Source organism: Stegodyphus dumicola, chromosome 12 (genome assembly GCF_044657685.1).
Source record: "Stegodyphus dumicola isolate Sdum_Otavi_A_Nest chromosome 12, ASM4465768v1".
Taxonomy (NCBI): Eukaryota; Metazoa; Arthropoda; class Arachnida; order Araneae; family Eresidae; genus Stegodyphus; species Stegodyphus dumicola.
In genome coordinates, this window is record NC_140779.1 from 95,884,662 (window position 1) to 95,899,157 (window position 14,496).

Genomic DNA, 14,496 nt, shown 5'->3' on the forward strand with positions numbered 1-14,496 from the left:
GTCGCAAGGATCACGTGCACTGATACATTACGTGTACATCTGCTTTTCTGTTTGATAGTTAGTTGCATTTAAGATTTTATAGAATAAGAAATGGCGTGAAAAATAAATGTTTGTTTTTAAAAAGTGTCAGCTCAGATTTTCGAACCTATAATTTACTTGTTAAGCAACAAATTTGGCAAGCCTAGCCAGCATGAATGTCACAGGGTGACGTTATCGATATCGACACTTGATAATTTACGAAAATAAGAGAAGTTCCTAGGTGCAAACATGGAGGACTTAGAAACACTAAAATTGAAGCGAAAAGCAATTAGGAGTGCATTTATGAAAACAGCTAATAAGTTGGAAGAACTGATATGATCAGATTCTCCAGATTTGGACAATTTAGAAATTTATTTAGATTAAATTTCAGAGAAGTATAAAACTTTACGAAATACAGTGACTCTTTTTTGGAACTTCTACAGAAAAAAGGTTGCACTCAAGAAGAATACGAAAGAGAATTTAGTGCAGCTCAAGAATATTACGATAAATTATCTACTTGAAAGTAAAAGCCAACAGGAAAAAGGATAAGTGTTCACAGCCTTCTACTGGTTCAACGAATAGCGGTTCTTCATCAGGAATAATTACAGCTGCAAAGCAGAAACTGCCGAAGCTCGAACTGGTGAAGTTCGATGGAGACTCCCGAAAGTGGTTGACGTTTTGGACGAGATTTAGTAAAATACATGAAGATACTCGCATCGACAAGAGAGACAAGTTTCATTATCTACTACAATCTACGAAACCTGAGACTGTGTCAAGAGCAATAGTGGAAAGTTTTCCTGCTACGGAAGAAAATTGCGAAAAAGCCGTGGAGTATCTCAAAGAACAATTTGGAAATGAAAATGTTTTAATTCAAATTTATGTCAGAGAGTTATTAAAACTAGTAATCAATGACAAACAAAAGATAGACTAATTAACTCTTTATGACAAGTTGCAAACTCAACTACGCACAATGGAATCACTCGGTTTAACTAAAGATAAATTTGCAGTTGTTTTATTTCCTTTAGTGGAATCATCACTTCCTGCTGATTTAATACAAATTTGGGAAAGACAACGAGGTATGTCACCTGAAACAACAGGTAAGAGTGATTTGGAGTCATTAATTGATTTTCTAAAAAGGGAAGTAGAAACTGAACTTAGAGTTAAACTTAACCGTGATGTTTTGGGTTCTGACAAAGTAAGTAATAAGAAAAATAAGTTTTTTGACACAAAACATGTTGTTCCAACTGCATGTGAACTAATTAATGCAAATAGTAGTAATAGTAGTAAGTGTAATGAAAATTTTCAAAAGTATAAAAAGTCTGATACTTGTATTTTTTGTGAAAAATCCCATTTGTCTGAAAGTTGTAAGGATGCATCTTTAATGAGTTTGAAATGTAAGAAAGATATCATTAAAAAAAGAATGTTTGTTTTGTGTGTCTTAAGAAAAACCATAGAGCAAATCAGTGCACAGCTAAACATAGGTGTACCTTATGTAAAAATCGACATTTTGTGATTATGTGCCCCGATTTGCCTTCTAACAAAACAAAAAGTGTCACAAAGTTAGGGAATGATGAAAACAAAACAGGCATTCTTAGTATCAGATGTATATCTTCAAACATTAATTGTAAAAATTCAGAATGGTTCTAAAGAAATGTTTGTACAAGCAATTTATGATAGTGGTTCTATGAAATCATATTTATGTAATGATGTTGCTCAAAAGTTAAATTGTAAGTGTATTGGTGAATAAAAATTAAGCAATTTCTTTTTGGTGGAGAAAATGTGTATAAAAACTATGTTATTGAAGTAAGCAATATATATATAGTAAATATAAGTGTAAATTAGAGGTACTTGGTCAAAACAAAATTTGTTCTGAAATTAAACAACTCCCATCTGGTTCGTGGTTATGCGAACTTAAGTCACATGGTATCAAATTAAGTGATTTAGAAAATGGTACATTAAGGTCGATAAAGAGATAAAATTACTAATTGGTGCAGATTTTGCTGGTAAGTTGCTAACTGGAAAAATTGTTCCCCTTATGTGTGGCATCAACAGGGTGCATACACAGTTAGGCTGGACTGTTATGGGTAAATTTACTGGCACTGAGCCAACTACGATAAATAGTGTATCCCTCCTAATTTCTTCTCTGTTAGTGAAGGGTCAATGTATAAGTGATCTCTGGAAGTTAGATGTTTTGGGTATTAGTGAACCTTCCGTAAGTAAAACCAAAACTGAGTTACAGGAGGATATGCAAAAATATTTCGAAGAGACTCTTACGGTAAATTCAGAGGGAAGGTACGAAGTAGCATTGCCTCGGGGATAGCTCGTTTTTACCCAAAAACAAAGTGATAGCAGAAAAATGTCTTGTAAGTACTAAAAGAAAATTAATGACTACAGGAAATTTTGATGCTTACGGAGACGTTTTCCAGAACTGGTTAGCAGTTGGGATAATTGAAAAAGTACCGGATAAGAATAAATATAAGAGCATACATTATTTACCTCATAGAGCGGTTGTTAAAGAAAATAGTAGCACAAGTATAAGACCAGTGTTTAACGCAAGTTCTCATTCGCCTGGTTACCCATCATTGAACGATTGTTTATCTGCGGGACCAAATTTAATTGAAATTATACCTTCGATTCTTAATCGGTTTCACAAGAATTACGTTGATGTCACTTCAGATATAGAAAAAGCGTTCTTGCAAATATCTATAAGGGAAAAAGATCGAGACTTTTTGAGATTTATGTGGTTCAGTAGGGATAATCAAGAACAAGTTGAACTGTATCGGCATGGAAGGGTAGTTTTTGGTATTACGTGTAGTCCGTATTTATTGGTCACTACAATACAATATCATTTGAGTGTAGTTCCCGAAAGCTTACGTCATACAGCAGAGATTTTGAAAACATCCTTTTACGTAGATAACTGTGTGGCTAGTATGGATTCAGAAATAGAAATGAGAAAGTTTGTAAATGAATCACAAATAATTATGGCTTTGGGTCATTTTAATTTAAGATTCTGGAAATCCAATATAAGAAGTGTTGTGCCAGAGGAAGATTCCTCCATGGAAGGAGATGTGTCTGTTTTGGGCCTTGTATGGCATACAGTTACAGATACCTTATCTTGCAAAATAAGTCAAGATATAAAATTCGATGACCCAGTTACTAAAAGACTAGTTTTAGCAGTAGCTCATCAGGTGTTTGACGTTATAGGACATACGGCTTCTGTAATGGTGATTTTAAAACTAATTTTACAGGAAACTTGGAATTTAAGGTTTAAATGCGACGATGTTCTTCCCAATGAATTAACCAAAAAGTTTAGATTTTGGCGTAAAAAGTTGTGCTTGCTATCCAGTATCCAAATACCTAGATGGGTAGGTCTCAAATATATAAATGAAGCTGTGAGTATACATTTCTTTTGTGACAGTAGTAAAAGTGTGTATGGTGCATGCATCTTTTTAAGAGTACAGAGTGGCAAAAAGGTAAGGGTTAGTTTGGTACACGCAAGATCGAGAGTAGCGCCTTTGAAACCTATTACGATTCCTCGATTAGAACTTCTTACTTGTAATATTGGTTCTAGGTTATTGTCTTCAGTTATTAATAATATTGGCCTACATAAAGTTCATATTCACTGTTGGACTGACTCCTCGATGGCTTTAAGATGGATACGGCGAAATCAACGTTGGGGAGCATTCGTTTTTAATCGTGTACAGGAAATCAAGTCTTTGACCTCCCCCACTATATGGTGACATGTCCCTGGTAGTTTCAGTCCTGCTGACCTACTTTCTGGAGGTTGTTATGCAAATCAATTAATAAAACAAAAATGGTGGGAGAGACCTGATTGGTTACGGGAAGATGAGGCAACTTGGCCTAAATCTAATGATGAACCAGATGAGGATTTAGTTAATTCAGAAATACGTAAGACAGTTATTGTTACGTTGGTAAAGAATGATAATTGCATTGTATGGTACTATAAGTATTTCTCATCATTTAAGAATAAGAATGTTATCATGGATATTCAGATTTTATAATAATGTACGTAAGAATAATAATAACAACCATTCTAAGGATTTGACTGTATCTGAAATAGAAAGGGGAGAAATAGCTTTATTGTTATTAATACAAAAATAGTCGTTTAATGGTGAAACAGACGATAAGCTAAGACGACTGAGACCATTTGTCGATAGTCAGGGTCTAATAAGAGCTAAATCTAATGTTGCTTATCGTGATGACTCTAACAGCTTTAAGTTCCCCATCATATTACCTACCTTCTGAACATCCAGTAGTCAAATTATTGATATTAAGTGCCCACAAAGATTTGTTTCATGCAGGTACTACATTGTTGATGTCACATTTAAGAGAAAGACACTGGATCTTAAAATCATGTAAAACTATAAGGAACTGTATAAGAAAATGTGTAACATGCCAAAGATTTACAAGTAAAAGAGGTGAGACAGTCCCAGGCGTTTTACCAAATGATAAGGTTCGTGATTCAGCCATTTTTGAAATTGTAGGATGTGATCTTGCAGGACCCTTGCATTTAAAAGATGGACAAAAATCATATATTGTGCTCTTCACCTGTGCGGTTTATCATGCTATCCATATGGAACTGGTTACCTCATTAACAACTGAATAATTTTTTCAGACTTTAAGGCATTTTATCACACATCGTGGACACCCTACCACCATATATTCTAATGGGACAAATTTTCTGGGTGCAGAGAGAGTTCTGCAAAAAATTGACTGGGACTGCCTCTACTCTATGGCTGCTGAAAAGAGAATACAATGGAAATTTAATCCTCCATCCGCCGCTTGGTGGGGTGGATGGTGGGAGCGTTTAATACAAATTGTAAAACAAATATTGAGAAAATTTTTAGGTCGTGCTTCTCTTGGTTATGAAGAGTTACTCACTGTCTTGTGTGATTGTGAAAGAATTGTCAACTCAAGACCACTTACGTACGTGTCTGACGATATTGTCGGGTGTACCTAATATTGAAAATGTGGACAAAGAAAAATTGAGTAGAAGAGCAAAGTATCTCCAGAGAATGAGAGAATTGTTAAGAGTGAGATTTCGCTCTGATTATCTAGAGCAGTTAAGACAGCAGTCTACCAGAAATTACAAAAATAAACTTCTCTCTGTAGGAGAAATTGTCTTGCTGGAGGATCAAAATAAAATCCGTGCATATTGGAATTTAGCACGCGTTATTCGGGTGATCCCTGGTTGAGATGGCAACATAAGAGTTGCTCTTGTAAAAAGTAATAATTCAGAGTTCTTGAGACCTATACAGAGATTGTTTAGAATGGAGCTGGATAATATAATAGATGATACTCAAAATGATCAAGTTCCTTTCACCACCAGTAGTGGTAGAGTTGTATAATCACAAATAATGTAATTCATGTCTTTGAGTTATTATGATTTATTTTGTTGTGCTATTATTGTTATATTATTCCTCAGTATTAATTTTGTTTTCAAGTAATATGATTTAAGTATTAAGTAATTTTCTTTGTTATATAACCCTCATTAATATTGATGTAAGTTTTATGTTATCCACTCAAAAGGTGAGAGAATTATGGCAACACACTGCCTTTCTGTGGCAACCCTAAAGAATTCCTCTGTCACGAGGATCACGTGCCCAGATACATTACGTCTACGTCTGCTTTTCTGTTTGATAGTTAGTTGCATTTAAGATTTTGTAGAATGAGAAATGGCATGAAAAATAAATGTTGGTTTTTAAAAAGTGTCGGCTCAAATTTTTGAACCTATAATTTACTTGTTAAGCAAGACCTACAGCGAAAAGTCACATGGAATGATGTCCAGGGAATGAGGCAACCATTTCCCTGGAAAATACTGGCTGATTACCAAAACACTCGAGTAAAAGGTTATGTTCTAAATGAAAAACATGCAGCCATGCTCCATCTTACATAAAAGTTGTCAAATCCAAGTATTGTCTCTGCTGTAATTCAGGAAAAACAAAAATTTGCAGCATCTGTCTATATTTCCCACCACTAACGGTGTAGGTAACATGACTTGTAGGCAAGATATTCTCAAAAAAGTGTAGTCCTATCATGAAACTGTCTGACAATTCACACCACATGATTACTTTTGTAGAATGCAGTGACACTGCATTCTACAAATTGGTGGATGATGACATTGGTGGATCAGCATGGGCCATTCAGATGCCCAAATTCAGTAGCTGTGAGTATTGATGAAACCATTCAGATAAAAATAACCTTCATCTCTCCACAATATTTTCCATGACCAATAACTGCCAATTTTCATTTGGGCAAGAAACATTAGCGTGAAAGCTAGATGCTTAGCATAATCTGCCGTTTTTAGTTCTAGCTCGTTACTGATTTTATACAAATAACTTCTGTTATTTAACTTTTATTTTAACAAATAGCTTTTGTTATTACAATTTCTGTTACAGCATTGCCTGTAACAGAAACATGTCTTACAACATGTCTGTATGTCTTACAACCAACATTGGACCTTTACTCACGCTAACAATCCTTCTAAATTCTTTAAACTCTTCCAAATTCTAAATAAACAAAGAGCTGCCTCAGCAATGAACTCCCTAATGTAAAACAGCTTTACAAGGAAAGCACACTCATTAAAATAGGATGCATGAAGCACAAATCTATGGTCAAACAAAGAATTACTGGCTTGTAAACTTTCTCTACCTTTTTAAGAGGAATAAGCATCGCTGTGACAATGCATGCACTATCCATAATGTACGTAAATTTTACAAATTTCCTAATGCGTATGTGACAGCAGAGGCAAAACCTCTACTATTGGTGACTTCCGGTCCCATTTTGCTTTCTCCCATGGAATTCATCTCTCAATGCCTTTCACAGTCTGTATATGAAATTTGGCTTCATTTCATTCATTAGTTTTAGCTGAAGATACCTTCACAGAGTAAGTCATTTTATAACACCCTGTATGTTATTACTAATATACTTTATACACTAAATTCGAAAAATTTCAAACTATATAATATATGATTTAATTATTCTTTAAACAATATATATTTACAAAATAAAGAAAAAGAGTCTGGAAAAAATTACAAAAATGGTTTATCATGAGTGAAAAATATTCACAAGCTGCAAAATAAAATGAAATTTTACTTCACAGCCCATGAGTAATTAGCATTTTATAATGTCAACATACTTAAAAAATATCTGAGATTAAGAGTTAAGTAATTATCATAAAGCATCCTTTATCTTGTTTCTAGCTGTAATCACACTTTAATTCAATTTTTAAAAAAAGAAAAAAGTAATTAAAATGACCCGTTTCAAAGAAAAAACAGTGTCCTTACTCGAAGTTCAACCATTTCTTCTTGCTCCTTAGCTTTATAGGAAGTGTAATCTTTTTCTAACCTTCAAAGAATTGAAAAGTTTAGTAAATTTATATATTCATATATTACATGAGAGAACAGTAATTTTTAGCATATAACTGCTTGAATTTAATAATATGCAAAGTTACAAAAACTTTATTGTCAAAAGGGTCTGAAAATAATTAATAGTATCAGAAAGAAGTCTATGAAACTACATACAATAATTATGTATTTCATAAAACATCCATTTATATATAATTGTATTTGATAGCAAGAAATGTGTTAGTAATTTTATTATTTATATTTAAAATGTAAATAAAAAAATGCATTTGGGACATAAAAGAATGCAAGGGATATTAGCATGAATAAATTTAAATGATGCTCAGTTGTACCTAAATAATATTATGAGCATGGAAAATCATGAGCATGGAAAATAATATCCATGTAACAAAAATGCCATTTGAAAAACTTTTGTTCTTTAAAACAAACACATAAAATTTTTAAATGCAAAAAAATAAAAATAATATTTAGCATTTGAAAAAATTTTGAAGAGAAAACTATGAAAACTAGAAATGATTATATATATCTATAATGATTATATTGATATATAATCACTATAATGATTATATTCATTATAAATATCATGAATACACGTCAAATAGTTTTCTGGTTGCAATTTTCTAATTTCGACTATGCGTAATAACACCTCTTGCTTTACCTTCCTTTCTATTTCAGATAATGTAATCACTGTAATAGTCTAAAGATTAAATATGAAAGTTACTTTTGACAAAGTTTTAATTTCCATAGTTTAATATCAGTTTCATAAGGAATTAACTTTTAATCAGTTTCCTATTACAACAGATTTTACTCATTTAATAGAAGATATTCAATATTAATAACTAATAAGTTTTGTTTCCGAAGCTTTTAGGCACATCAACTTTCAATTCTATTTGTACATCAGCAGGTTAAATTTAAAAACTACACAGATATGGCTCTCAAAATATACAAAAACTGGATATTGTGAAAAAACTAAAATATTAATATGCTTGGAAAGAGAACTTAATTAAAAGAAAAATATTTCCTCATAAATCTTGTTCCATATGCTAAACACTATAAGATCTCTATAACTAATAGAGGCAGCTACATTTAATAAATATAATTGACAGATTCGGTTTTAATGTTAGAAGCAAAAAATTAATGCCACAAACATGGACAGAATTACATACTTTTTCATTTTTTTAGAATTGTATTTAACTTGCATTGCTAGTGTAATCAAGTAATCTGGATCGGCTTCACATTTGGCAGGCATTTCTTTCTGAAAATACTGGAAAATATACAGTAATATTAAACTCAATTCAGAAGGAAGGAATGTAGTCAAAACAAGTAAATTATCTTTCTACATATACAATTAAAAAAACAGAAAGAAATTTATCCATTGTCTTAAGCAGTATTAAGACAATGGATAAATCTCTTTCTGTTAAGCAGTATTAACTAACTACAAGGACAACATAGTTAAAAAAATATTACTTACTCTTAACATTCCTTCCATATCATGTTGAAGCAAATCTTCTTTGCAGTACTGCAAAATAGCAATTCCAATACGAAAAATCATTTCCATACCCTGCAATATAGTAAAAACATAATAAACACCGATTTCTAGGCTCACAAAGAAGAAGGAAAAAAGGTATACACACACATGGTGTATCAGTACAGCGGTGACAAACTTTCAGGAGAGATAGAGTACACCTAGATGATGGGAAATCATATAGGAATGCATGGTCAGAAACGCTTTCCTGACACGATAGTGATGACAAAGAAGTCAAGAAAGAAAGGACAAAAACGAGGTAAGAAAACATGTTTATTTTTCGGAGTACAACAAAACCAAAGAAAAAACAACATAAATAGACAACGATCATCATCAAAAAAGGTGTTCAAAATTACGACCTAGACTGTGATGCAGGAACCATGGGCCAAAAAAATGATGCTTGCATCACGGTCCGGGATCGTAATTTCGAACACCTTCTTTAATGACGATTGTTGTTTGTTTTAGTTCCTATTTGTAAGTTTCTGCTGTACTAAACATAATAAAACATGTTTTGTCTCTGTGTTTGTGTCCTTCCTTTTTACTTCCTTGTACGAAGTAAAAAGGAAGTATTGTAATCGCGAAAATCTTCAGGCAGCATATTTCAATGAAAATATCCACTTTGATCGAATGAAATTTAACGATGTTTTTGCGTGATATCTGTACGTAAGGACAGAATAAAAGACTCTTTTCCTCCAAAAAAACAAAAAAACTGCCTTAAAATGAATTCTGAAGAGAATTTTTCGTGGCGTCTGTACGTACGTACGTGCATACGTACATATCTCGCATAACTCAAAAACGAGTAACCTCAGAACGTTGAAATTTTGTATATAAGACTACTATAACATGTAGATGTGCACCTCGTATTTTGGTTTCAATCGGCCGCACCAAACATATATAAATATATTTCTAAATACATCCACTCTTTTACCCGGCTCAGTAATCTCAGTTTCTTTACTCTTATATGTTTGTAAATTGTACATTTTTTTTTTGCTTTAAAAATGATTGAATTATGTTGTTTTTATCTTTCAGTTAAGGGTTTTATGCCTTTAGTAAATCTGTATGCAATATTTTTAGAATTATCAACAATTTTAAAATTGTTTAAGTGCCGCTAAGCCTAATTTGATGGCGGCCATTGCTCTTGTTTACATTTGAAACAGCTGAGTAGCGGATTTGTCGCCAATCTAGAGAAACTTAGTTTCGCAACAACAAAGATAATGCCTTCATTTATTATTTAAATCATGCTTAATCCTTTCTGGAATTTTTTCGAGGAAATAAGCATTTAAGATTTCGGACAGCAGGGTCTGGGTCTGGCGTCTACCTGGAGAACGTCTCCTGCCAGAATGCTTTGTGCCAACAGTCAAGTTCGGCGGAGGTGGAATTATGGTCTGGGGGTGTTTCTCCTGGTATGGGCTGGGACCCTTGGTCCCCATTCAGAGTAAGCTCAACTCCGATGCCTACTGCACTATTTTGGATGACAATGTGCTTCCTACGTTGTGGCAGTTTTATGGGTTGGACCCCTGTTACTTTCAGGACGACAATGCCAGTTGTCATGTTTCGACGTTAACCAAGGCTTGGTATGGTGCCAATGGAGTTCATCGAATGGACTGGCCTGCCCAGAGTCCAGACCTGAACGCTATCGAGAACCTCTGGGACGAGTTGCATCGCCGAATTCAGGGGTGCACTACCCGTGCAAAATCGGTGAAAGAACTTCTATGTTTTCTCCAAGCCGAGTGGAAGAAAATACCACTAGCTGTCATACAAAGACTTGTGGAAAGTATGCCCCGGAGGGTCTACGCTGTAATTATCTCTCGTGGAGGCTCTACCAACTATTGATTTTGAATAAAGTTAGTTTTTCTTTTCTATCACAGGTGTCCAAATACTTATTAGTAGTCAGTGTAGTATTTGAATAGAACATGTGGCAACGATTAGATAATTCTTTAAATGATATAAATTTTGTGCATTCTGAGTTATAATATGAACGAAATATAATACCGTTAAGTAAACCTAGCGCCAGAGTGTCGCTATAAACAAAGTGAATTTTAAAGAATGCATTTATTCTATTGTGGTTTATGCGCTGTCAGTGAAGTAGGTTTAATTCAATATAATAAGTTTAAACGAAATGCAAGAAAAAATGTGTATAATTTAATATTCCATACAAGGAAATCATGTGGTGTAAACATCAGATTTTTTTACGTTTTGAGTCATCACTACCGCGACAAGAATGCATTTCCTACCATGCATTGTTATGTGATTTCCCAATGTCTAGGTGTACTCTATCTTTACTGAAACTTTGTCAACACTATACTGATACACCCTATATATATATATACATTACCTCGAAAAACTCTATAAATAAATTAGTTTACTATACATATATATAATAAAACTAATTTATTCATAGAGTTTTTCCAAGATGATTTTTGAATTACAATAGCTGTACATTTGGATATAAAAATTTTTCTAGATATGTATTTTTCATGCAGTTATGAAAGATATATTTCTCTTTCAAACAACCACAGGAAATGCCACACAGCCAGCACTGGATTAAGCAAAATAAGTATGTGGTTACAGCATCAAGGAAAGGGGCATCACAAAAATTAATCATTGCCAGTTTTAATATGGTGCAACTAAACCAAAAGTGAAAAAGGAATGGGCTAAAAAAATTGGCATAAATGTATCTGGGATTTAAAAAAAAAAAAATCTTAAGTGCTTATGGCATCTCTACATCTTAATCCGGCCTTCAACACAACAATAAAACTTTTTCCTATCTTAAACATGCAAAACATTCATAAAATAAAATCAGGTTAGCAAAGCACATATATTGTTATAAGGTACTCTTCTGTCTTTATATTTCTCAACATAAATCAAATTTAACAGACACCTGAACAGTTAAATTTTTCTAATACACACTTTTTACAAAAAAAAAAATTATCACTATTAGCTATGAAGTTTTTTTAATTATTTTATAATACATAAATTATTTGCTGGCCAAGAAAATAACATTTATAGGAACTGTAACAAATTAAATTACATTTCCAATTGTGCAGAATTATTAACTAAATTTGAATGCACATTTTTATAAGTGATAAAATTACCTCAGACAGGAAAAGGTCCATTACTCGGCAAGCTAAATGAAGAGGAAGGGATGAAGTAAACAATGTCAGAAACCAAGATGAAGCGTACATTGATGTGTGAAAACTCTGAGCTTGAAAGTGCATATGAAGTTCTGGAATTTGTTCCTATGGTGTAAAGAAAAATGTGAGAAATAAGTTTGATACATCTTCAGACAGTACCTTATCTGCTGTATGAAGAAATTATATATTTCAAAGTTTTCATGAAAGTATTTCTTGAAAAACCACAAATGGCATAGCAGTTTCTAAGATAGTTACCTAAACCAGTACAGCACACTTATGTAACAAACTTTAACTTTTTCTTACTTATTTAGTTTATAGAGTTTTACTTAATACAACACAATTCCTTAAAATTACTTCTTATAAGAGTATCAAAATTTCAAAAATAAAATATTAGGGGGATAGATATGCTTTGCCTAGGAAAAAAAGAATCAAAGTTTTGAAACTACACATTTATCCAACATATTCTATTTGTTACATCATTGCTGTAACTTTTTTAATTCACTCAAATAAAATTTCTTTGATTGATCCCAAAACTAGTTTTTACTTGACTCTTTGATATCAACAATGTCCTCTAAATGATGACCCTCCTGGTGCTTCTTTAAGTTTAAAAACAGATAATGGCCTGAAGAGAAGTCTGGGGTAAGGTCTAGTGATAATTGCCCTACAGATAATCCATCTTCCCTGCTGACCAGATAAGGTCTGGTGAGTAAGGGGGATGGCAAACCAGTTGAAAACCAAAAGCTCAGGCCAATTTGGCAGCCTTAGTGGTGGATGTGTGTGCAAGTGCATTGTCACACAGTAAAAGAATCCCTTGGGTCAACCTCCCTCCATGTTTTTTCTTAATTACTTCCTTTGTCTGGTCTAGAAAGTTAACATATTACTGTCTGTTTATATTAGATCCCTTGGATAAGTAATAGACCAATGAATGCTGTGGTTGACCCAGAAAATGGACACCATAACCTTTTTGGCCGATTTTTAGGTGGGAACTTCTTTGGCCATTGGAACCTGCTGTGATGCCATGGCTGTTCTTCAGTTTCAGGATCAAAAATGTGAAGTCAAGTTTCATTCTCAGTCACTAACCCAGCTAAAAAGTTCTGTATAGCTTCAAAATGGGTCAAAACTACTCTGGATGTCACAACTCATTCCTTCCACTGACCACTGTTCATTTTTGCACCCACTTTGCTGAAAGCTTGCTCTTATCTAGGATCATGGTGGGACTAAGCCCTACATGTTCCCGGGAGATGTCCAGTAGCTGGGCTATCTTTTTTCAGTACCACGACTTCAAGAATCAGCTCATGGACACATGTTTCATTGTCAGTTAAGGACACCTTTAGTTCAGCACATCTTCAACAATGAAATGGCCAGTCTTGAAACAAGTTATCTAAGTTTTCACAGTGTTGTAGGAAGGACAAGTTTCTCCTAGTGTTTATAATATCCCAGTGTGAATATCATTTCTGACTTTTCCTGCAGAAACAAAAACTTCAGGATGGATCATAACCTCGAAGACATGAAACTTCTTTGTAGACTCTACCATATCAGCTTTTACTTGCAACAGAAAAAAAATGTCTGAGTTAGAAACATCTGATATTTGCATATTTATATACTAAGGTTTCAAACTTTTAAATGAGCTTGTTTTTTTTTATTTCAGCTAGAAGAAATTAAAACCAGGAACTTATCAGCACCCCTTGTACTGCTTCTTAAAATTAATGTTCCACATGATTTCCCTCAAAATGTATAATTCGCTACTTTTATACATCTTGTCCATAATCTTAAAACATGTAGCAATTTTTCAAATAAATTTATGTTTCTTAAGAAGGCATTTAGTATTTTTCTTACCTAAATGTATTACATTCATGAAAATGGTACACGTTTAAAGCTGCTTACCTCTTTTATTATGATATTTCTTATTTTATCTAACATATATTCAAATTCCATTATAATTCAAATTCCATTATTGTCAACAAAAAGGCCATGTTTTCAGTATATACCTATTGTCCTATTTCCCAGTTTAACTTATTACAAGTATTACAAGTGACAGTAATAGCCCTCTGCCCCCCCCACACACACACAAAAAGACCAACCATGCAATGATCTTATTATAAGTGAATAACATTATTATGTTTGTCATTTGTATGCAGACAAACATAAAAAATTGTTGGCATTATACTGGTCTGGTGAATTGGCAAGAAATTCTGAATATTCTTCATTAAAAAAAAGAGAGAGAGAGAGCAATTTTCAATTTAACATTGCTGACTTTATTTTAAAATATTTATAAATCAACCAATAATATATTATCTGACTATGATACTATGAATGAAAATCAGATAAGTATGTCAGAAATGAGTTTAAATTAATAATAAAATTGTCAAAATAGTATCAATGTAATATTTTATTTCATTTTTTGTCAAATAAATATGCACATTCAAAAATAAAC

At 33.0% G+C, this 14,496-nt stretch overlaps 1 protein-coding gene across 9 annotated transcripts in view; it reads right to left on the reverse strand.

Moving 5' to 3' along the window:
- Evi5 (ecotropic viral integration site 5) overlaps positions 1-14,496 on the reverse strand; it is a 372,412-nt gene that overhangs the window by 21,803 nt on the left and 336,113 nt on the right. For all 9 annotated transcript variants that reach the window (XM_085806704.1, XM_035352652.2, XM_085806705.1 and 6 more), the window contains 4 exons: positions 12,024-12,167; positions 8,875-8,964; positions 8,570-8,667; positions 7,326-7,386 (listed from right to left, as the gene is read on the reverse strand). In XM_085806704.1, the coding sequence (XP_085662830.1) occupies positions 7,326-7,386; positions 8,570-8,667; positions 8,875-8,964; positions 12,024-12,167 (393 nt within the window). The remainder of the gene's footprint in view (positions 1-7,325; positions 7,387-8,569; positions 8,668-8,874; positions 8,965-12,023; positions 12,168-14,496) is intronic.